This window comes from Sarcophilus harrisii, chromosome 4, assembly GCF_902635505.1.
Source record: "Sarcophilus harrisii chromosome 4, mSarHar1.11, whole genome shotgun sequence".
In the NCBI taxonomy this organism is placed as follows: Eukaryota; Metazoa; Chordata; class Mammalia; order Dasyuromorphia; family Dasyuridae; genus Sarcophilus; species Sarcophilus harrisii.
In genome coordinates, this window is record NC_045429.1 from 355,932,375 (window position 1) to 355,956,601 (window position 24,227).

Sequence of the window (24,227 nt, forward strand, 5' to 3'; positions counted from 1 at the left end):
CTCAAATTCAGAGATTAACTGAAACCAACGAAGGGAGAATCTCCCTTTTCTATCGGTCATCAGGGTTGAACGCTTCATTCCAGGACCCAGCGAGCTGCCCGTGCGTGGGATACGTTCCATCAACTTTTCTCGTAGCAGCTTTAGCAGCAAGACCCGGCTCCGGCGCTACCTCTCTCCTCGCGCCCCCCGCCCCCACCCCCCAAGTGTTTCCCAGTTACAGACTTTCCCAATTAGCGGCTCTGCCACAGCTCAGACCTAAGGGCCACGTGACCCCAGGGCGCTGTCTACTGCTCGCCAGGCGCTTTCCGCCGCAGGGTGCAACAATGGGCTAGCCAACTTCTTGGGGGCATCTCCGGCTTCTTTTTGAATCACCAAGTCCCTGGCACAGCGCCTGGCACAGGCATGAGCTGAATAAGTACTTATCGAGCTGTTATAACTCAGGCCCTCTCCTGTGCCTTGTTGGGCTGAGCAGCTTTTTAATTCTATCCACGGTGCCCAGGAAAGGGGCCCGTCGAGGCTCGGGTCGGTTTGGGCTCCGGGTCCGCACCTCAAAGCCCGTCCAGGGGAAAGGCCGTTGGTCTGGGCACCTAGCTTCACACCTCTCCGACGGCCTGCGGGAGGCGTGCCCGGAACGGGCCGCCCGGCCGGGCTCGCAGGGGACAATGAACCGCCCGCCCTCGCGCGGTCCCGCCCTGGCACAGGGCGCCGGGTTCCGAGGGGCCGCGGGGGGGGGGGGGGGGGGGGGGGGGGGGGGGGGGGGGGGGGGGGGGGCGGGAAGAAGAGGGGGGAGGGGCGGAAGCCTAAAATTAGGTCTGGGGCGGAGAAATGTCGTAAGTATCTTGGAATGGCAAAGGATTCTTTTCAAGGGTCTCTGCAAATGAAGAGACCGCGAGGCCGTGAAAGGGGCCGGCCTAGCCAGCTTTGCCCACACGGTTCTTTGCACCCGAGGCAAAATTCGGGTACCCCAGAGACCGCGACGCCGGCCCAGAGAGCTCTCCTGCGCGTGCGCGGGCGGGGGCACGCGAGCGTACTGATTGCTGGGCGGCGGGGGCCGCACGAGACTCCCGACCTCCTGACTGGCGGGGGGCGGGGCTCTGGGGAGAAGGGAGGGAAAACCCCACCCGTGCGTGCGTCCTCCCTCCCCATAGGCCCACGCAGTTAGGGACGGACGGCCGCAGCCAGCCCTAACCTTAGTTAAGCGCGTGCGGCTTGCGCGCCGCCGCCGCCGCCGGGCGGGGGGGGGGGCGGGGGGGGGGGGGGGGGGGGGGGGGGGGGGGGGGGGGGGGGGGGGCTGAGAGAGGGAAGGGCCTCACTATGTTAGTCTCCTCCCGTGTGCCGGGCGCGGTAATAAGTCTCCCACGTGACATCCGTTGTGTGCGCGCCACGATCCCGAGAGGCTGGGCGCTGACGGGCCGAGCGACTTACCGAGCTCCCTAGTCAGGAAGGGTCTGTGATCGCTTTTGAACTCAGACCTCCCAGCCCCGGGCGTGAAGAAGCAGCAGAACAATGCTTGTTCCCAGGGAGCTTGCAGCCCGAAGGGAAAGCCCCCCTCCCTGTTGCTGCGCCTGTAACAGTGCGGGAAAGTACTCGGCACGAGTACAAAGGTCTGCAAGGGAGGCCTTGGCTTTCTGGAGGCACCCGCAGAGAGCTGGGGAGGGGGATGTGCAGCTTAAAGGAAATGAGAAACCGCCGAGCAGGTGGGGGAAGGGTGGAGGGGAGAGGTGGACCGCGAGCTGGAAGGGGACCCCCTTAGGGAATGAGAAGGAGACCTGGGTTTGCCGGCTTCACCAGGAAAGAAAACTCCTGGGATCCAACCCGAGTCCCATCTGAGATCATGGAAAATTCCGTGTCTCATATTAAAGTTCCTCACGGGGTGACTTATGTCCGTTTCACTCCTGAAAATCAAGCTCCTTGCAAAATCTCTCTTCCTGTGCAAGATGATTTCCTGTGGAAGCTATTTCTCTTCTCGCTGTCTGGACAAGCCCTCACCAGTCTCTACGTTCTGAGTTCCGATCACTGAGTTCTGAAGGTCAGAGCTCAATGCTTAAGGCGATCTGAGGGGGATGATTTAGCAGTCCTCCTAAACAAACCCCTAACAAGCCCCTCCCGTGAGAAATTATTTCTTTCATCTTTAATAACTAATTATCGAATGCCCCTTTCTACTTCAGCACCCAGGAATCAACTCGTGTGGGAAATCTCATGTGTCTCATGATTATAATTTGGTTTTTTTTTTTTTTCCTTTTTTCTTTTCTTCTCTTTTTGGTAAGGCAATTGGGTATGGGTGACTTGCCCAGGATCCCACAGCTAGGAAGTATTAAGTATCTCATTAGGTCCTGCTGACTCCGGGACCGAGCTGCCTCTCTTGACTGTAATTTAACAATGAAAGAATATGCCTTTTCTTTTCTTTTTTTTTCTTTCTTTTTTTTTTTTTTGGCTGAGGCAATTGGGGTAAAATGACTTGCCCAGGGTCCCATAGCTAGAAAGTGTTAAGCGTCTGAGTCAAATTTGAACTCAGGTCCCCCTGACTTCAGGGCTGGTGCTCTATCCACTGCACCACCTGGCTGCTCCAATATGGTTTATTCAAAAGGAAAAGATAATGAAAAGATGGTATAGTATCAAAATCATATTGGTTGTTCTTTTTGCTCTAAGTGAATCAAAATGACATCACTATATTGGGGTCAAGGTGCAGAGTGCCTAATTGTGGCTGATCAGACCAAAGCTCTACCATAGGTACAAATAGTCCATGTGGTCTGTGAGGAATCGACAAGCAGAAGGTCAAACAGAATATCATAATGGGATATTGAACCATACCCAAAAAAAAAAAAAAAGAGAGAGAGAAAAAAGGATGATGAGTTCCAATAATTGTAGGAACTTCCACAGTCTGCTGATACTATTTATGCTAAAAGCAGAGCCGCTGAGAAATTCCTGACTTTTATTAATGATTATTCAAAAAGGGAGGAGTCCAGAAAAGTACCTGATTCTAATCTAATAAAAAAACCTGATTGCTAAGTAGAAATCAAATAAAAAAGCATTTATTATTTATTAAGTACCTCATAGGATGACTGAAAGAATCAAATGAAATAATGTTAAGGGCTTTGCAAATTTTAAAAGGCTAAATAAATGTGTGTTCTCTGTGTGTGTGTGTATATTATATACATATATATAATATATACACATATATATGTATGTATATAATATATACACACATATATATAATATATATACACACATATGTATATATCTCCCCCATTCTCTGAACATTATAATAGCTAACATTTAGATAGTGCCTACTATGTGTCAGGTACAGTACTAAGCATTTTACAAATATTTCATTTGAGCCTCACAATAATCTTGGGAGATAGGTGCTATTATAATCCCCATTTTGCAGATGAGGAAACTGAGGCAAACAGACTTGCTGATTAATATCTTCACTTACTATATGCCTGGCCCTTTGCTAAAGGATGAGGACGTGGGAAAAGCAAAAATAGTGTCCACCCTTCAAATGTTCACATTCCCTTGGAGAAACAGCATGTAAATAACTGGGTACGTACAAGATATATACAAAAGTGATGGGAAGTAAAATCTCAGAGGAGAAGGGACTAACAGCTTTGGGACCTAGAAGACTCTCCCGCAGAAGATGGAATTTGAACTTGATTGAAACAGAGGAAAAAAGGGAGAATACCTGGGACAGCCGGTACAAAGAGACCAGCAAAGCTGAATCATAGAGTTTATGGATATGAATAAAGTTTAAGACTGGAAAGTAGAAAGGGGCCAGATCATGAACACTTTTAAATGCTAAAAAGAGAATTTTATTTTTGATCCTGGAGGCAACAGGGAACTGTTGTGATTTATTGAATAGAGGGGGTAATATGGTCAGACCTTCACTTTAGGAAAATCTTTTGACTACTGAGTGGAGGATGAATAGAAGTGAGGAGAGATTTGAGGCAGAAAGGCCAGTGAAGTGCTTATTATAAAATAAATTCTGATTTGGACTTGTGAAATTGAAATGCCAACGATGTTCTAAATTAGAAATATCTGATGGATCTTTGGACATGTGAGTCTAAAGCTTCAAAGGAAAGTCACCATTGGAGAAAATGTGATTTCATGATGCTATAACATATAGGATACCATTACAGGTTTTTAAGCAAGAAAGTAATGTAAATGTATTAAAGAAGACAACATTAAATAATAAAAGAGGGACAAAAATCCAGTGAGGAGAAGAATGCTTTGAGAAGCAAAATTGGCCAAATGGAAAAAGAGACGTAAAAAGAAAAAGAAAAAACTCCTTAAAAATATAATTGTCCAGGGCAGCAAAGTGGTGCAGTAGATAGAGCACCCCCTGAAGTCAAGAGGATCTGAGTTTAAATCTGGCCTCAGACACTTTAACACTTTTTAGCTGTGTGACCCTTGGCAAGTCACTTAACCACAATTGCCTCAGGGGAAAAAAAAAATATATATATATATATTTGTGTGTGTGTGTGTGTGTGTGTGTATACATGATTTCCAAATGGAAAAAGGAAGTACAAAAACTCATTGAAGAACATAAGTTCTTCAAAATTAGTACTGAGCAAATGAAGCTAATGATCTTATGAGAAATCAAGAAAGAATCAAACAAAACCAAAAGAATTTTTTAAAAAATCAGGAGACAATATGAACTATAACTGACCTGAAAAATAGATCTAGGAGAAATAATTTAAATTTTTTGGACTACCTGAAAGCCATAGTAACAACAACAAAAAAGCCTATATATCATCTTTTAAGAAATAACCAAGGCAAACTGCCCTGATATTCTAGAACTAGAGGATTAAATAAAAATTGAAAAAAATTTCACTAGTCAGCTCCTGAAATAGATCCCAAAATGAAAACTCCCAAGAACATTCAAATTACAGAGCTCCCAAATCAAGGAGAGGATATTACAAGTATCTAGAAAGAAATAATTCAAGCATTATGAAGCCACAGTCAGGATTTCATAAAATTTAGTAGTTTCTATATTAAAGGATTGGAGGACATGGAATGTGATAGTTCAGAGAGCAAAGGAGCTTCGATTAAAAGCATAATGAACTCATAACTTAGGGCAATAGGAGTATACATAGACAGAGGACACAGGCATGAGTTGAATATGAAGGGATGATATCTAAAAAAAAATAAAAATAAGAAAGAGGAATGTACTGGGAGACAGGGAAAGGGAGGGGTAGAATGGAGTTAATTATCTCACATAAAAGAGTTTCTTCAAGAAAAAGCTTTTATAGTAGAGGCAAAGATAGATGGAGGAGGTGAGGAGGGAGAGTGAGTGAGTGAACCTTACTCTCACTAGAAATGGCTCAAAAAGAGACATTTATGTATTACTTTAAAGTTTGTAAAACATTTTACATAATTTTTGAACTCCACTACAACAGTCAATAATTATATACCACATTAAAGTTTTCAAAGCATTTTATATAGATTATTTCATTTGATTATCACAATAATCTTGTAAGGTAGATGCTACAAATATATTATTCCTGTTCTACAGATGAGGAAACTGAGGAAGTTCAGAGAGTGAAGTGATCCGTCCACAGATAATAAGTATCAAAGGCTGATTTTTAACTCAGATTTTCCTGAATCCAAGGTTAGCATCACATCTACTACATTATGATGTGGATCTGGCCTAGGTGAGTGGCAAGTATTAACTAAAGATTTACTAAAGAACTTGTGTAGAAAATAGATAGGTCTAAAAGCAACAGAAGAAAAATAAACAGACAAATATCACACTGAGTGGATTCACAGGAACATATGGCTGAGATGGAGTCCAAGCTTTCAAGAGAAAAAAAGTGTTCAGGCTTTTTCCAGGGGGATATTTTGAGCAGAAGGTTCCTCGAGGGGATTGAGAATAGGAAAGAAGGAGGAAGAAAGATATGAAGCACATAGAAAGGGAGAAACTGAAGAGTAGAGGAAAAATAGCATGAGGAAAGAAGAAAGGAAAGTTAGAGAATAAGAAAAAGGAACAGGAGAAGGAAAAACAGAGAAAGGGAGAAATAGTGGCAAGGATGAGAAGAAAAAGATGTTACTAGGGAAGAGGTTAAGAAAGAGAAATGGACAGACAGAAACAAGGAGAGAGAAGTAGAGAAAGATGGAGAGCTACTGAGAAAAGATTGGACAAGTTTGAGAAAGATGTTAGGGTACAGTGGGGAGGAGGAACCAAGAAGAAAGGGGAAGTTAAAACTGGAGCAATCAGATGAAAGAAGGGATCACCAGAACAAACACAGAATTGAGGAGTGAATGGGAGATCAGATGACTAAGGGGATAGGAGATGGGGTTTTTGGATCCTTTGTACCCATCTTTCCCCTAATAAGCAAACTCCTTGCTTCCTCTCCTTCCTCCATCATTTAGCCAGACCACTCTCTCTCATACTCTTCGAGTATCACTTGGTTTCTTGAGGTTTCTATTTCTCCTAGTTCTATCCCCTGGGACAGAATTTCTTAAACTTTTCTACTTCTGATCCCTTTTTCCCTGAGAATTTTTAAAAATTATTTATTGATAATAAATCATAATTTCACAATCTCCACATTCATTTATGAGACTCCATATGGGATCAAGAACCATAGTTTAAGAAACTGAGTCCTAGGGCATGGGAGTAGACAACACTGAGGTGGGGGAGGGAAGCGGATGGTGGGAAGGGTGAGAGAGAAAGGAGAAAGGGAGCAAAGAAAGCAATTGACTGAGTTATGGTGATGGGTCCTTCAGAGTTAGCCCTCTTTCTGGACCTGTGCTGTTAATATCCTTTAACCCCACAGAATACTGCTCCTTCCTCAACAAGATTTTTGGAGTGAAGGTTTGGGCAAGTTGGCTTTCCTTCTCCCTTTTCTCCTCCCTGGACGTGGGGGTGGGGGAAGGGAAAGCAGGGGGCTCTGCTGCAAAGTGCCTGGGTCCCTCTCCTTCCTAAGCCTGCTAGCTCCCGCCTCTCGGCCCCCTGCTTGGCCCCGATCCATTGTCCTGACAAGAAAGGAAAAAACAGCTTTGGAGAGTGATACTATGAGTGTGTGGAGGGGGTAGAGGAGGGAGGTAGCCAGGCTGTGACGAGACTAATGGGATCAACTCCTGGCCTTCCACCTCAATCACCCAACTCAGCACCCAGGACAGCAACTCTGAATGGAGGGGGAGGGGACAGAGAAGCCCCACTATTCCAGGGACTCCCCCAAACAAAACCTTAGATTTCCCCCAAAAACTTCTTAAAAACAGCAGAGGTCTTGGAGACCCCAGCAGTTCTCAGCTGTCACTTCTTTACTTTGATTTTGTTAAAACTTCAAGAGTGTGTTGGGGGCGGGTCTAGGAAGGATGGAGGGTGGGGTTCCTGAAGCTGAGAAAGAGGCGGGTCTGAACCCCCAACTTCACCCCACTCCTATTGGCCCCCTCCCTCTTCTTCCCTCCCTCCCCAATTGTCTCTGTCTGGGTCCCAGCTCTGAGGGGAGGGGGAGGAGGATGGAGTGGGGAGAAGGAAGGCATGAGACCAAAGGCAGAGATAGACACTGCTTGAGAGAGGACGGTCGGAAGGCTAGGAGCCTCTAGCCCTAACTCTCAGAACTCGGCCCCCCTCCATACCCCAGGCCCTCCAGGAGCAAAACCAGAAGCTCCCCCTCATCCCTTGGTGTTCCCCACGTGTGGGTACACATAGCCCAGGGTTTTCCAGGCTGAAGGCAGCAGACCCAGGGCTAGGAGGGGGAGGCAGTGGCTGCCTGGGGATTAGGAGGGGGGCCGAAGCAGGGCCAGGGCCATGGGGCTTTGGCTGCTTGGATTGCTGCTACTGCAGGACTGGGGTAAGAGGGAGAATCAGGGGAGCAGAAAGACATAATGAAACTAGATATGGAGTAACGAAAGAATGGTCAGAAGGCACAGAAAGAAACTGGAGTGGGGAGGGAGTGGAATGGAGAAAATGAAGGAGGTGATCAGAGATAAGGAAAGGAAGAAAATGGGGAGGAGGGGAGAGATATAGGGGGAAAGATAAGAAGAATGGGGAGGATGGGACAAAGAAAAAAAGAGAAAATGAGATATTTGAGACCTGGAATGAAGAGAAAAAAAAGGGAAAGAGATCAGGAGAAAAAAGAAGAGATAAGCACATGGAGAAAGCTGGGAAGAAAGATGAGGAATAATTGCTTTATCTAATGTTCATAACTCTCCCCAACAAATGTACTGAACACAATCATTATTTAGCAAATATTTGTTGATGGGTGAATATGTAGTATTATCATTAATTGTAATCTCATTTTCATTTTATGGAGTTCAGATCAGAATAGTTCTAGGACAAGTTATCTATTATTCTTTCATACTTAATGTTTTTTGGATTATTGAGCAAGCGGATAAAATAATTGCTTTTTGTAACTATAATATGACCATAAAAAGTATTATTATTATCTTGTACTCATCTTGTTCAGTGTACTTTGGATAGAAACAATCTGGGGACAAGTTGGTATCTTTCTATTATTCTATATTTAATGTTCTACAAACATATCAGTATTGCTGGAAAAGAGGTAAGCAAAAGGAAAGATTTGAGGAAGAAGATTAGAGAATGAGGGAATGGCAGTAGAAGAGAATGGGAGAGTGAAGTATAAAGGAGCTGAAGGAAGGGAAGGAAGAAACAGATTAAGGGTAAAGAAAAAATCAGATTAGAAAGAAAAGGAAAAATCTAAGGGAGGCAAAGGGTACAATAGCATAATCCTTAGGGCTTGGGGACAGGGTAAAAGGCAGAGGAAGGGGAGCAGGAGATGTAGTTGGAGGAATAACAAAAGTTCAGGGTTTGGGGAGGGAGAGAAAGGGAGTGGAGATGGATGGGTGAAGCATTTTGGAAGGAGAAAAGGGACACACAGATGGAGGGGTTCAGGAATGGGAATAAAAGAGATAACGGGCCACAGAGGAACCGAAGAGTTTACAAAGAGCCAAGCCATGCTAGCTACAAGAAAGCAAGGGTCTTCATCTCACAGATCCATGAGTTTGTCTGGTCCTGGTTCCTAGAGATCAGACTGTTCAGAGGGAAAAAGCTCTGTAGAGAAAAAGAAGGATGGGGGCGGGTCTGGGACTAGGATGCTTTCCGCTCTAATTTCACAATTAATTCCTAAACTTTAAGTATCCTCTTGCCTCCCCATTTGTGTGTCTGTGTGACTAGTTAGCTGTGAATCCAAGTGTAGGTCAGTTATATTTCCAAGCTTCTTTTGTATTTTGTGCACAGATGGGTAACAATGTAACTCCATGAAGGCAGAATTTGTTTTTCATCTGAACTCCGGTAGTGCCTAGTACAGGGCTCTGCCCACAGCAGGTGCTTATTAAACATTTGTTGAATTGCATGGAATGTATGTACAATGTATGTACCTAGTTGACTCTTTAGATGCGATTCTTGCTCATTTGTGCACATAGGTAGATATGTGTGAATTGAAAGTGTATCAGTAGATATATGAAATTGTACTTGTGTATCTGTGGATGTGTCTTCTGTGCCTGTCTGTATATTTGGGTTCTGTGTGTTGAGATGCCAGGGTGTACATTTGTGTGCCTAAGTGTGCCCTTGCCCTGCCTAGATAGGGATGGGGTGGGGGGATGAGGAGGGGACTCGAGGGAGTCCTGGGAAGCTGACCTCATGGGCAGACAGGCAGATGGGCAGGCGGGGGAGGGAGGGGGACGACCCCATTGTCCCAGGGGGGAGCACAATGCCCATGGCTCGGCCCCTGACCCTGCCATTGTGCCCGCCCCGCCCCGTCCCCGTTGCCAGGGCCCGGCTGAAAGAGGCCATCAATCAAAGCCGGCCTAGTCCCAACCCCAGTTCCTCATTCTCGTTCCTTGGCCTCAGCCAAGGCCCAGGGCCCAGGCCCAGTCCAGGCCCTGTCCCAGCCAGCCCTAGTCCCAACCCCAGTTCCTCATTCTCCATCTTTAGCCTCAGCCCAGTCTCAGGGCCCTGTCCCAGCCAGCCTTAGTCCCAACCCAGCTCCCTTTCCTCTGTCCTTAACCTCAGCCCACTCCCAGTCCCAGGGCTCTAGAATTAACCTCAGCCCCCATCTAAGCCCCCATCTTCAATCCAAACTACATCCACACTTATACCTAGCTCCTGGTCTCCTCATACTCCTAATCTCAACCCTTGCCCCAGCTTTCAGTTTCCAGTGATTCCAACCTCAGTTCTTCCACTTCTCTTACTTTTGTATCTGTCTCCAGTTATGAATTTCCAAGTTCAACTCTGTCTTCAACTTTTACCTCTGCTTACCTGCTCCTTCCAAGATATAATTTTTCAGCTTCAATTCCTTTTTAGCCTCTCTTTATCTCATTGTCTCCTCAGGGTCCAGGCTGTAGGAGAGGAAGAACAAGGCAAAAGGCAACAAGAGCTTTCTCCAGTCACAGAGAAGGGAGAGGGGACTATGGGGAAGCAGGGAAGGGGCTGGCGTTCACTGAGATTCTATCTTGGCAATACCCACTGAGCCTGCCCTTCTCTACAGGTGGAGCTGCGGGCTCTGAGCTGGCCTTCGTGCAGGAGCCAGGGGACGTGGTAGCTCTGCAGGAGCACCCACTGCTGCTGAGGTGCCAGGTGGAAGGGGAGCCCCCCATCACCATCTCCTGGCAGCGGGATGGGATTCCCCTGGGAAACAACAGCGGCGCCACCCTGATGCCAGACGGATCCCTGCACCTTGGGGGCTTCCCCAACCGTCATGCCCCTCAGGGTTCACCCCTAGCTTCTGCTGGTGTCCACGAATACAACTGTGTGGCTCAAAACCGCTATGGACGGTTGGTGAGCCGCAGGGCACGGGTGCAGCTGGCAAGTAAGTGACCTGGAGTGTCCAGGGCAGACAATGGGTCACAAGGGATACTTCTGGGGGGTGAGCCGTGGGATTAAAAGGGGCACGTGACTGGAAAGGGTAGGCTTGGAAAGGAAAGGTCATTGGGGAAGGAACAAAGAGGCTTTTTCTAAGTTCTAGGCACAGGGATTGAAAGTGGGAAAGTGAAGGCAGGTTTATGATTTCTAAATAGCTGGAGATGGGCAAGGCCGTGGGATCAATTGGGGTTAGCATTTCTGGGGACTCTGGAGGGCGAAGTTCAAGTGTCTGAACCTTTAACTTCCTAGGTCTGTCTCGATTTCATCAACATCCCGAATCCATGGTGGTGGAGCAGGGAGGCGTGGCCCGTTTCCAGTGCCTGATCAGAGGGGTACCTGAGCCAACCATCTCCTGGGAACACAACCGCACTGCCTTGAGCCCTGCCAACCACAGGTGAACAGGAAGGATCTGGAGTGGGGGGACATTGTAGGGAGAGCATCAGGGCCCAGAGGGAACCATAACAATCTCTTCCTCCCCTGTGGCAGATTCACCTTGCTACCTGCAGGCATTCTACAGATCACAAGCGTGGGACAGTCTGATGTAGGGACCTACAGGTGTGTGGCAAGAAATATAGCCGGTACCAGGTACAGCCAGGAGGCCCAACTTGCACTGAGCGGTAAGGACTTGGGACATTAAGCGGAACGGAAGCCGAGAGTGTTGCTGTCCCACCCCCACCCACGCAGAGAGCTGGATCTCTCTGTGCCAGTTTTTGGATGTGTGACTGAGTGCGTGTAGCCTTTCTGGCTAGAAAGGACCCCAGAAAACATCTCATTCAACTTCCTCGTCACACAGATGTGACTGATTGGCTGTGTAACTGTGACTGATTATAAGAAATTACGGTGCATGGAACTGTGTTTCTGGGTGTGTTTGCACAGCACTTCCTCTGACCTGGAGGCTGGAGGGCCAGGAGATGTTAATGGGAGAATAAGAAGGCTACTCAAAAGAGAGATGTGGATGAGGAAGTGGTGACTATTAGAAGGAGAAGGCTGAGAATGCAGACACTTCTGCAGCTAGGGTTTCAGCACTTGAACATTTAGGGGATAGAGCAGATTCCTAATGTCCCCTTCACCTTCCCACAGCAATTCTCTATCAGACAAACTGATGGAATTTATAATAAAGGATAGAGTCACTGAATAAGTATCCTCATTCTACTGGAGAAAAGGCAACCAGGTTTCTCTAAGGGGAAATCATGCCTAACTAATCTATTAGAATTCTTCAACAAACTAAATATGCATGTGAATAAAGGAAAGCCAGTGGATATAATCTATTTAGACTTTCAAAAGCTCTTGACAAGATTCTACTCCAAAGGGTATTTTAAAAATTGAGTCCCTATGGAATTTTTTTTTTGGAAGGGAGAGGACAAACTTTTTTTTGGTCATGGATAGGAAATTGAGACATAAAACAAAATATAGGAATAAAAGGACACTTCTCTGATTAGAGAAGAATTACAGAATGAGATTCCTTAAGGATGATGCCAGAACTTCTTTCTACAAAACATTTTTGTAAATTATCTAGGGCAGAGAATGTACAGTGAATCTACAGATTGACATTAAATTCTCCTAGTAAAATGGCAGGCATAAATTGCAGAAAGTTCTCAAGAAGCTCTGTGAATGGGTAGGAGACAGGCAGCTGAGTTTTCACTATGTGGGCAAGTACAAGGTGATGTATATAGGGGGGAAACATCCCTAACTAAGCAATTTAAGCAGACTCTGAAGGGATCAGTGATGATCCTGGAAGAAGATCCAAAAATCATTAGAGTCATTACAGATTGAATATATTCCTGGGTATATTGGAACAGAGCTATTCTCCACCAATAAGAGCCAATAAAATGCCAGGTGTCTTCAGGAAGACTCATTGCCTTGAAGGCTGGTGATTTCCCTAGTGTAGAATATCCTTTTTGCCAGACTCATAAAGTTTTAAGTGACTTTTCCTTACATAGCTAAGCAAGTGTCAAGATCTAGACTGAGGCTGCCATTTAATCTTAGGAAAGGGCTTGGAAATAAAGCAAGGGCCATTATTTAGCCCTGGCACAAAACTGAGGTGCAGCCATACCTGTAAAAGTCTGTGGTGTAATACCCTACTGGCTTAGGGTTATGCAGAGAAAATCTGGAGAAAATTATAAGAGGGGATATGGAGAATGAGTGAGTGAAAAAGAATTTCTGAACTCAGACCGAAAAGATGAAAACCTTTCCAGAAGATCTGATTGAGTCTAAAAAGTGATAAAGAGGATGGATGAAGTGAGTAGAGGTGGATTGCCTCCCTCATTTCTAATCCATAACCTTAGGAGGAAGAATGTTGCTCTGGGAGCTTATGGGAGCAAATTTCAGGCAAGTTGCATTACCTTACATTCAGGTAGTAGTACTTTATAGTAGCATATCCTACCAAGCAACAAGAGATGAAAATGCAAATTTAACTTTAAAAAATCAGATGCATTTATAAATGCTAGAGCCAAGGGGAACAGTAGGTATCTAAGGATAATTCCTCATTTGTGAAAGTAAAATAAGATAGAACAACTCTTTTCCATCCCTGTAGCCCTTGAGGTAGAACTCAGGGTTGGAGCTTTTTCCCATGCTTAGCTGGAACCCCCCTTATGGGCTCAGCATACTGTTTCCCATTGAAAACTGCATTCTTTCCTTCCTCCTTTCCACCAGTTTTGCCTGGACCTGGCTGAGGGGTTCAAAGTTTCTGAGGTTTCCACTACCCTCTTTTATCCCTCTGCCTTCTCCCCAGTTTTCCAGTTTTGAGCTGGATGAGATACAACCCAGCTTGGATATTGTGCAATAACTGTTGGAAGGGCTGAAAAATATTGGGGAGTTGAGAGCTCAGAGCAAGGAGTAAAGCTGTCCTTAGCTGGGACTCTGGGAAAGGGAAAGGGTAAAAGGTATCCCCCTCCCTCCTGCCTTCCTTCCCTTATTCTGCTGTTCTCTGGCAGTGTCTCCTCCCCGACTACTTCAGGAACCAGAGATTCTCTCAGGACCTCAGAACCTGACGCTTACAGTGCACCAGACTGCAGTGCTGGAGTGCATTGCTACTGGCCATCCGCGCCCCCTGGTCTCCTGGAGTCGCCTGGGTAACAAAAGGGAGCTGGGGCAGGGGCACAGAATCACCCCTACCGACCCTTTTCTCCAAAATTCTCCTTTCTTCTTCTTTTATGGCTTTTAAATCTCTCCCCACCCCTCTTTTCCTTCTATCTCCCAGATCTATTCCTTCTCTTTGAATTTGCCTCCAGGCCTTTGCCTCATGGGGAAGGGGGTTACATGTTGTCATGGTGACCTTAACCCCTTTCTTCTAGATGGTCGCTCCATTGGGGTGGAAGGAATCCAGGTTCTGGGGACCGGGAACCTGATGATCTCAGACGTGTCTGTCCAGCACTCTGGAGTATATGTCTGTGCTGCAAACCGTCCAGGCACCAGGGTCCGGCGAACGGCCCAAGGGGTCCTTCTGGTGCAGGGTGAGCAGGGTCCACCAAGGGGCTGGGGGAGGGGGGAGTGCAGCAGGCGGAGACAGCTCGGAAAGGAGCCCTGGAGCCGAGCCAGCGGGTCGCCCCGATCCCCCATCTGGGCCCTGACGCTTCGGTTTCAGCCTGTTTCCCCACCCTTAAAACGAGTTCTACTAAACTGGGCCGACACGAGTCAGGCGCTTTCTAAACCTTGGGGTGGGCCAGAATCCCGGACTCCTGTTATTTCTCTGCAGCTGTGTGACCTTGAACGAGCCAGATGCCCCAAGCTCTGGACCTCACGGCCTCCTGCTAGTCGGCGCGTTCACCGGCTCGCCCGCCTGCCCTTGGCGGGAGCCAGAGGCCGAGGCTGGAGGCGGGGGCCGGCCCCCGCGGAGCCCCGGGCTCCCTTGACCTCTCGGAGCAGCCTGGCCGTCAGGCGCAAAAGTGATGGATGGGCGCCTGGGGCAATGAGATGCGGGCTGAGTCCTGAATGCAGCAGCTGGAGCTCCAGCCGGTTCCCACAGTCCGCTGGGGCGGGACTCGGGGCTGGAGGACAGCTGGGCCTCCGGCCTCCTCCCTCCCAGATCTGAACAGTCCCAGACCCCTGGCGGCCCCGAGCGGAATTTCTGGCCCCCCCAGCCCAAGTGGCAGCAGGGTCAGGGTCTCTGCGGTCTCCTCTCCTTTCAGCCCCTCCAGAGTTTGTCCAGTGGCCGCAGTCGGTGTCCAAGCCGCCTGGCAGCAGCGCTATCTTCACGTGCGTGGCCCACGGGGTTCCCGAGCCCCGGCTGATCTGGCTGAAGAACGGGAAGGTCTTAAACCCTGACGATAACGTCAGGCTCACCCACAACAACAGGTGGGCGCCCCCCCCCCCGTGTCACGCATACCCCCCAGTGCCGGTAACCGCGCCCTAACCACACACCGCGCCCCACGGGGAGACTTCCCTGCCCAGAGCCAGAGGCAGCCTCGGGCCCCCGAGCCCACTGAAGAGCGGGGCCGCAGGAGCTGCCAGCCCTCGGGAGAGCAGGCCCGCGGGGAGGAGGCTTCCGCTGGCTACGGCTCCCGTCTTCTCTCGCAGCACCCTGATGCTGGCCGCCGTCACGGCCGCCGACGAGGCCATCTACCAGTGCGTGGCTGAGAACAGCGCAGGCTCCAATCAGGCCAGTGCCCGCCTGGCCGTGGCCGGAGCCCTCCAGCTGCCCCCTGCTCCTCAAGGCCTGCGGGCGTCCGCCCTCTCCGCCTCTGCCGTCCGAGTCTCCTGGGAGCCTCCTGCGGCCGGTGACCTCCCCAGCATCATCGGCTACGTGCTGCATCTCCAGCCCGAGGGAGGTGGGCAGCGGGGCGGGGGCGGGAGGGAGAGGAAGCAGCAGCCGGCACCGAGGGCCCTGGCTTAATGGAGCCAAGAAGTGTGACCTTACCACGGAGGTCACATCCGCGCACTGAATCTAGAGTCCTAGCGCCCAAGAATCAAAAAGTGATGGTTCTGAGGTCTTTTGACCCGACCAAAGTCCATCTGGAAGCTCGGGTTAATTCCCGTGGCCATAGTTTAGGAAATACAGCGTCTGGAGAGAGCCTCCAGATGGGGCTAACAAGGACGGGAAGGACTGTTTGACATAATTAGAGGTGTTTAGAGTCCACGGAAGAGAAGATCCAGGGGGACGTGATGGGCAAATATAGGATTTGTCTAGGGAGGTTTTTTTCTAAGGAAAAACTTCCTAACCACTAGAGCTTTCCAAAAATTACATGGGCTCTCTCCCAAGGCCATGGGTTCCCCTTAAGTGGAGGTTTTCAAGCAAAGGTTGAATATCACCTGTCTGCGATACTGGGGATTCTAGTTTAGATGCAGTTTGGATCAGATAACTTCTGAGAGACCCTTTTCAACTCTGAAATTCAGTAAGTCTCCTTTCTGGGCTTTCCCCCCTGTAAAATGAGGTTGTGTTAAATGATCTCTAAGGTCCCAACCGTTTTAGAAATTCTGCGTCACTCGTATATTAAATCAATCAAAAAGCATTCATTAAAACACAGTGTCTAGGTGTCAGACACTGTGCTAATTAATTACTGGGGCTACAAAGACAAAAAGGAAACAGTCCCAGACAATAAGGAGTTGATAACAACCAAAGAAAACAACATGTACATATACATTTATATAAAACAGAAAATAATTTGGTATGTGTGGGGGAAGACTCTAGCAGCTGTGGGGATCAGGAAAGGCTTCCTGTGGAAGATGATCCTGGAATTAAGACTTGAAAGAAGTTAAGAATTTACAGGCAGAAGAGAGAACAGAGTATATTCTAGGCATGAGGAAGAGCCTTTGCTAAGGCAAAGTGACCTAGTGATGAAAGTCCAAGTTCATGAAAAGGGAGTAAAGTAGGTTGGGATCAGCCTGTGAAGAGTCAACACAGAGGAGGTTTATGCTTTGTCTTATGAGTAATAAGGAGATTTTGGAGCTCACTGAGTAAGGGAGTAGCTTGGTTAGAATCTCTTTAGCAGCGCTGTGGAGTGGGGAGGTCGGAGAAGGGAGAGGGTTGAGGAGGAAGACCAAGGAGACTGAGGAAGACGTGCCTGAACCAGGGTGATGGCTGTGTGAGTGGAAGAAAGAGGATTTGTGAAGGTCAAAATGGCAAGTTTGTGAAATGGCCTATATTTATGGAGTGAGAATGAGGTTAAGGATGACACAGCTGGAGAAACTAGGAGCCTGGAAGTACGGTAGTGCCCTTGGGAGAAGGAATTTGCAAGAACAGTGGGTCTGGGGAGAAAGCGAACATGAGGAGTTTGAAAACATCTAATTCAAAAGTTCATCCGTTTGTGGTGCATGGATGGAGACTGGAACAGAGGCTAGGACTAGAGATAGACCTCTGAGAGTCATCAGCATAGACATGACCACTAATCAACCTATGACCTGGTGAGATCACACAGAGAAAGGGTAGAAGAGAATATTAATCTTTTTAGTATCATGGATCCCTTGGGCAGTCTGGTGAAGAAGCCTGTGGACTCCTCACAAAATATTTTTAAATGCATAAAATAAAACCCATGGGGCTGAAAGGAAATCAACTGAGTTGAAATACAGTTATCAAAATATGTTTTATTTTTTTAATTCACAGACTTCAGGTTAAGAATCCTCGGTATGGAGGGAAGGAAAAAGAGTTTAGGACAAAGCCTTACATTCACAGTAAGGACATGTGATACAGGTGATGATCCAGCAAAAAAGCCTGAGAAGTCTTAATTTATTAGAAAAGAATCAAGAGAGCAGTGTCATAAAAACATAAAGAGACACACAGAGAGAGACAGAGACAGAGGGAAAGAGAGAAAGACAGACAAATAGACACATAGAGAGACAGAGACAGGGACAGAGACAGAGAGTAATCCAGGAGGAAAAGGTAACTCAATTTCAAATGCTGCAGTGATCAGGAAGAATGAAGATTGAGATGATCTTCACTAGATCCTTGCTGCCTTGAGAAAAAAAAAATCCAAACTCTAGCATGCTATCTAAGACCCTTCATAATCTGACTCCCAACCTAATTTTTTTAGACTTAGTTCCCACAGCTTCCCTCTGTGAACCCTCAACATACCACTTACTGGTCACTTAGATATAATTGGACCTGGCTTGCACTTGAAGTCCTTTTTTAAAAAATATATCCATCTCCTTTATTCACCATATCACTTAGCTTTCTGAATGAAATTCAACTAATATTTATTTAGGTGTCCCAGCATTCTATTAGCTGCTGAGGAAACAGATATGAAAGAAGGTGAAACATTTCCCTTCAGGAAGCTTTTAGGATACACAAAAAGAGAGAACTAAACAAAATTCTCTAAGAAAACATGAAAAGTGAGAAATAATTTCCAGCTAGGGTGGGGAATGGGAAACAGGAAGAAAGTGGTACTTGACCCGGACCTTGAAGAAAGAAAATTTCAGCAGAGATAAAGAGGGAGTGAATTCTGATACTGGGGAACAGTCTGTTCAAATTCATGAGATACAAGAATGGGCAGGACACACTGTTGGTCCAGGATGGTGCAGTACCTTCATCAGGACTGGACTTGAAGTCATTTAAAACGACCTGGTTTAAATCCTGGCTCCTCCTCTTAGGACTTCGTCACCTTAAGCAAGTGACTTCTCAGTTTCCATGTCTTTAAAATGAGGAGTTTGGAGAAGCTATAAAGTCTCCTCAAACTCTAAATTTCTGATTGTATCATTGAGGAACAAGAAATAGTCTAGTCTGCTTGGGATATAAAGTTCCTGAAGGGAATCGGTCTGAAATATAGATAGAAAGAGTAAGTTGAAGCCATATTCTAGAAGGCCTGAAATGCCAGATTAAGGAGTATATAGTATATCTTTTGGGGCCACTAAAAAGCCACCAGGGGTTTTAAAGCAGGAGAGTCAGCCATTAGGAAAAGCTGCCACAATTCGGCAGCTCTGAAGAATGGATCGGAGTAGAATAACTTACTTTATACTAAGAGTGCTTAAAGGTATATAAGACACTTTTCTTTTGACAGTTGAAGGAAATAAGCAATACAAATATTACTGGCTCCATTTTACAGATGAGAAAAAAAGAAGACTCAGACAAATGGTCTTGCAAATCAGTAAATGTTGGAGACAAGATTTAAATCTGTTTCTCGACTCCCGGGACACAATCCATTTTGCCACACAGCCTCAAAGGAGAAAAATTAGAATGAATTTCAGGCCAGAGATGATGAAAGCCTGAACTGGGATGTTGTGAATGTGAATGAAAATGAAAGATGAGTGGATGAATGAATTAATAGCTTTATTAAGTGTTAACTATGTGCCAGACATTAAGCTCAGCACTGGAGATACAAGAACAAGCAAGCAAGTCGACAGGGTCTGCTCTAAAAACAGCTAACATTCTAATGAGAAAAAAGAGGCCAGACAGGGAAACTAGAGGGAGGTGCTCCCTTTGTGTGCATGGTGTGAAATTGGTGTTATGTTCATAGTTTAATGAAGGCATGGGAATGAGGGAGATTGCCAAGGTTTTGAAAAAGTATAGCAATAAAGCAGAATTGCTGCGGACAGTCTTGGGAACTATCCACACTCCAAGGGAGAGAACAGAAGTGAAGGGACACGCGCACACAAGGAGGGAGGAAGGAAGGATGGACACAGGTGCCAAGTGACTCCTTCTTTTTTGTCCCTATCTCAGAGCCACCTGGCAGGGGACTGCAGGAGGCAGTGAGCAAGGGGACCTTTGAACATGTTTTCACCAACCTGGAGCCATCAACCACCTATTCCATCCGTCTCCGGGCATATTCTGCCGAGGGGGCCAGCCAGGACTCCCCTCCTGTCCACATCACCACCATGGGCAGTGGTGGGTAAAAACCCCTTCTCCCTGTCGCCCCAACCGCAGATCTTCCTCCCGGGGTCTCTCGCTAGCCCAGCTCAGCCACCCTGTCTCTCTGCAGCTCCCGCAGCCCTTGGTTTCTACACCAAAGTGCTCAACGCCACCTCAGTGCGGGCTTCCTGGGAGCTGCCCCCCCAGCCTGGGCTCATCCAAGGCTTCAAGCTCTTCCACAGGAAGCTGCCCGCTGCCCACTTTGAGGGACCCCTCCTCCTGGCCAGCAGCGCCAGCTCCTTCCTCTACACTGACCTCGGTGAGCCTGGGCACCGAGTCCTTGGCTAACGGGAGCCTCTTTGCCCTGCCAAAAGCTCAAATTTCCTCCCTGTTTTCCCCAGCTGACCCATTCACTTTTCCTCTTCTTGCTGACATTTTTTTTCCTCCAGAGCCTGCTGCCCTGTATGAAATTAAGCTTCAGGCCTTTAACGGAAATGGGGATGGAAACAGCACAGCGCGCTTCGTCTCACTGCGGGACGCCCTGACAGCAGATGCGGGTATGTGGAGCTTGGGAAAAACATTGTATAGGAATGGAGGAGTCCTGTCCCTTTCTGGAGGGCCCCGCGGCCGAGCCTCTCTCCTCTAGTCCTTGGGGATACAGAGAAAATTGCTGCGAGCCTGCTGCTGGGGAAGGTGGTAGAGGGAGGCCGGCTCCTCCCTGCATCAGGCACCCTGATAGGGATTGTTACCTTGTGCCTTATACCACAGATCCCAAGGCTGGGTGTCCCTGCAGTCAGGATGGGGAAACCCCATTCACGGGGAACACCCAAATGTCGGGCGTGTTTGTGGGCATCCACGTGGGCTTTGCTGCCCTCATCATCTGTCTCCTCTGCCTCCTCCTGGGCTGGCAACGTAGGTAAGGAATAGTGGGGCTGGAGGGGAGATGATGATAATGCATAGAAAGCTGGATCACTCTAAAAGCTTCAACTGTCCTTGGGTGGAGTGCTTTGATGAAAACGACCTGAAGCTCCAGCCCGAGTCCCAAGTCTGGTTCCAACAACCATTAGTGGGTTGATCGTGGGCATTTTACCACTTCTCTGGGAATGGGTTTCTTCATAGGTAAAAATAATCAGTATACTAAGCAAACAAATCAAATACTAGGACTTTGCTGAAAGAAGGAAAATGCTTTGTGGATGCTTTATAGGTACTAGATGTCCCTATGGGCTGGGTGAATCTATGTTTGTGGGAAACGGTTTTCTATTGAAAGGGGAGTGGGGAAAAGACAAGCAGAAGGGATGAACCAAGCCACTTTTTGTCCCTGTAGTGTTGGGAGAAATGAGGAATGGGGACAGTGAGGAGACATGAGGTGGGGGTGGGGAGGCTACAGGTAACCTCTCCACCCGGTCTTCAATTCCTTGTGTAGGAAAGGGTCCGGGGAGCACTGGACAGTACCCCCAGGCTCTGCTGACAGGGCTTCACTAGGTCAACTGGAAAGTGGAGGAAAACCTGGAGAGAGGATCGAACTCATTTCCCAGGTAAATGAAATGGGTAGGAGGTAGTTGGTAACCTCAGGGGTATCTATCATCTCTTTCAGGGAAGAGACAGGATAAAATGAAATAGGCATTTAAGTGCCTGTGACAAGAATTTGATCCCCCACAACTCTTTGGGCCAGGTATTGGAATGGGCATCTAGAGTGGAGACCCTGGTGCTTTGAATCTCTCCCTAGGTCACCGTGGAGCAACAGTCTGCAGCCTAAGGACCTTTCTCCCCAACCTCCCCAAGAAGCTCCGGAACCACCAAAGAAGCTACCTCACCTTTCCCTACTTCCAGAGTCAGGACAGAACCAAAGCTACCTCAGCCCCTGCTTAGGGGAAGGGGAGAAAGTTTTCTCAGTTGTTTCTTCATTTCTAGTCCTCCCCCTCTCGGTGATGGGACTTCTGGGGGAGAGGTTATGTTTCCCTGTCACCACACCAAATGCTCTCAAACCAAACTACTCTCAGGAACTCGAGTCCAGGTCCCACTTTCCCAATCCACAATCTGTCTCAATCCAAATATGACTGCCCAAAGATGTATAGCTTTAAGGAGTCCTCCCCAAATTGGGGAGACAGGGCAAGGGACTATTGTCTCCTCCCTATTTTAGTCAGACCTTTTCTCCTCTTACTCAACTCTCTTCTTATTTCACTCCCCCTGCCCCCAAGTTCAGATGAGCCAGTTCCTAGCCGGGATGCACAAGCATCTGATCTCAGCAGTTCCCATGTCTGAGAGGGTTTTAAAGTGCTTAATCTCAACTGCCTACCTCCTACTTCTCCCAGAGCCTGGTTATCCTGTGTACACACGTGCTCCCAAATGTTCAGGCAGATCTCTGAGCAACCAAAAACACTCCAAACTCTCAATGGAGATTTGGGGTTCTCAAGCATGGGGGAAAGGGATTATCCTACCCCATAATCCAAAGCAATGGCCTCTGAAGGCCCTTATCTTCTTTCTCTCCCATTTGATTTTTATTTTTGAAAGCAGAGAATTTAGTACGAGTCAGGTTTGGTTTTTTGCAGGCATAAACCCCTACTAGAATAGGCGCAAGGGGCCATGGGCAGCTCCTCCTAGAAAAAAATTATATTCCCCCTCCTGCCCCATCAGGGTCAGCCTTTGCTGCTCTTTTCTTCTCCAAACATCCTTCCTGACCCCAAAGCCAAAGCCTCCACATCCTAAACCCAGTCCTTCAGCCATGTTTCTTCACCCTCCCAGTATCAAGCCAAAAAATCCTGGGGAGGATGTTGAGGGCTTAGGAGTGGACCCAACCTAAACCTTGCGCTTGTAGTGATTTTGCCGAGTGATGCTAGCACCAATGAAAAGCTCCCAACAAGCCCCATCCCAGGAACTCCAGGCCACTCCACACACCTTCTAACATAACACGGGAGCAGGAGCAACTGGACCCGAGAACGGTATGGAAGCAGACCCACACAGTGGTCAACAGCCACTCCCCACACTTGTGGAGAAGGCACCCATTCCATGAAGTAGCCTGATGCTATAGCTTTGTTGGAAATAAAAGCCGAAATGGAGAACACAGTTAAGAGTTGACTATGGCTAAAGGCAAAAAGGGAAGATTGTGCTGGGTGGGGTGTCAGGGTGTGATGTCCTAAGAGAGAGAGAGAATGGAATAAGGTAAGCCTGCAATGACTTCATGGGTGCAACAGGTGCTTTAGTTTAGGCAACAACTGGAGTCACTCAAGGAGATGGTGTCTTCTCCTTACCTATATATAAAAGGCTTTAATGGAAATGGAATCATAGGGGACATCTGCTAATCTGTCACTGAGACTTGTTTTATTGCAATTCCTTTCTGTGTTTGTTGTGTTATTCTAATAAAAAGCCATTTTGTTCCTCAAAGAGGACAATGTGAGCGATCTGATGACAAGAATGGAGGGTGAAAGGACCGACATACGGGGTAAAGTACAGCAGACAAATTTCACTTTTGCTTACAGACAGCAAAGTACAATATGAATCCAGAGGCAAGGCAAAATCAACCAGTTTATTCCCTCATGCTCCTGGATAGAGGGGACTATTGCTCCTTTCCCACCCTTCCAATCCCAATCCCCATGCCCAAACCATCAATCACAGGAAAATTTAGAAACCATTCCTTTCTTTATTAAACATAGCTTGCAAGTGATAAATATTACAAAGTTTTTTTTTTTCTTTTAATCCTTTCTCCAAAAATTAGCTTATTATTTGAATCTGTCACTGCAGAAGCGCTTGGCAGTATCTGAAACAGATGGGGGTGTATTTGTCCTTTTGAAAACCAGTTTCTATTGGTCTTAGTCTTTTTATTTCTTTCCCAAACACAATGCAGAAAATAAAAATGAAGAGGCAAAATAAGGAAACTTAGAGTTGTGCAAAAGGGTCTTGCTCCCCCCCCTCCTGCCTGCCCCCACGAAAGGGCATCTCCTAATCCCTCAACTCCTCCCCCACCAAATATCCCACCCACTGCCTCCAGACATCATCTAGTCAAGAATTTGAAGGAAGCCGATGGTGGGCTGTCTGCAATGTTAGGGGTGGGATAAGGAACCTTGGTCATCTAAGGGGTGAAGTAGGAAGAAAAGATGTGCCTAATTCTCCTCTAACAAGGAGTCAGCATCCAAGGTCCTGTGGTCTCCAAAGGCAGTGGGACTGTAGAGGATATGAGACACTTCTACAGCCAGTCTGACTAGAAACTAAGGGCATTTGCACCTGTGTCCAAGGCTAGCCCAACAGCCTTGGTGGGAGGGAAGACCATGGATTGTTGTCTCACTGGGCACTCAAGACCCACATCGAAGAGATCATTGCCATTCTAGCCATAGACTTAATTCTGCTGCCAGTCTAAAGAGATGCCAACTTGAAGGGACCACTGGATGCCGCCAGATTCTTCCTCCCTGACTTATTCTAACTCGTTCCTCCCTCCCCTTTTGTGGATGGTAGTTGGGGAGTGGCCAGATATATTTTAAGAATATATGTAATTCAAACTTGTCTTAATTTTGTCCTGTTACCCAGCAGAAATCACGAGTAGAATTCATCTCTTGACTGTCTCTCACCACCCTATCCTTCCTCCATACAAAGGGCTCTCCACTCTGCCTCGCCCATCCCCAAACCCAGCAAGAGTCATGAGCTTCCCAATTTGGTTGAGGCTTCATCTCAATTTATACTTATCACAGATGTTAGTGC

The 24,227-nt window shown here is 47.3% G+C and overlaps 1 protein-coding gene across 1 annotated transcript; it reads left to right on the plus strand.

Annotated features, from left to right (window-relative positions):
* Nucleotides 1–6,607: 6,607 nt before the first annotated feature.
* Nucleotides 6,608–22,911, plus strand: LOC100922312 (immunoglobulin superfamily DCC subclass member 3). Its single transcript, XM_031968674.1, has 14 exons — nt 6,608–6,628; nt 10,292–10,769; nt 11,072–11,216; nt 11,309–11,439; nt 13,756–13,893; nt 14,116–14,274; nt 14,950–15,115; nt 15,338–15,588; nt 19,410–19,574; nt 19,669–19,857; nt 19,988–20,095; nt 20,307–20,454; nt 20,962–21,073; nt 21,265–22,911. Exons 1-14 carry the CDS (start codon nt 6,608–6,610, stop codon nt 21,292–21,294), a joined length of 2,241 nt encoding a protein of 746 aa, XP_031824534.1. The 3' UTR covers nt 21,295–22,911.
* Nucleotides 22,912–24,227: the final 1,316 nt, after the last annotated feature.

What these genes read in the sequence shown, in the direction of transcription:
- LOC100922312 (XM_031968674.1), top strand. Translation starts at nt 6,608, where the DNA reads ATGGGAGTAGACAACACTGAG. An exon ending in GGCCCAACTTGCACTGAGCG is followed by an intron (nt 11,440 to 13,755) that starts GTAAGGACTTGG and finishes GTTCTCTGGCAG; the next exon opens with TGTCTCCTCCCCGACTACTT. An exon ending in CGCCCTGACAGCAGATGCGG is followed by an intron (nt 20,096 to 20,306) that starts GTATGTGGAGCT and finishes CTTATACCACAG; the next exon opens with ATCCCAAGGCTGGGTGTCCC.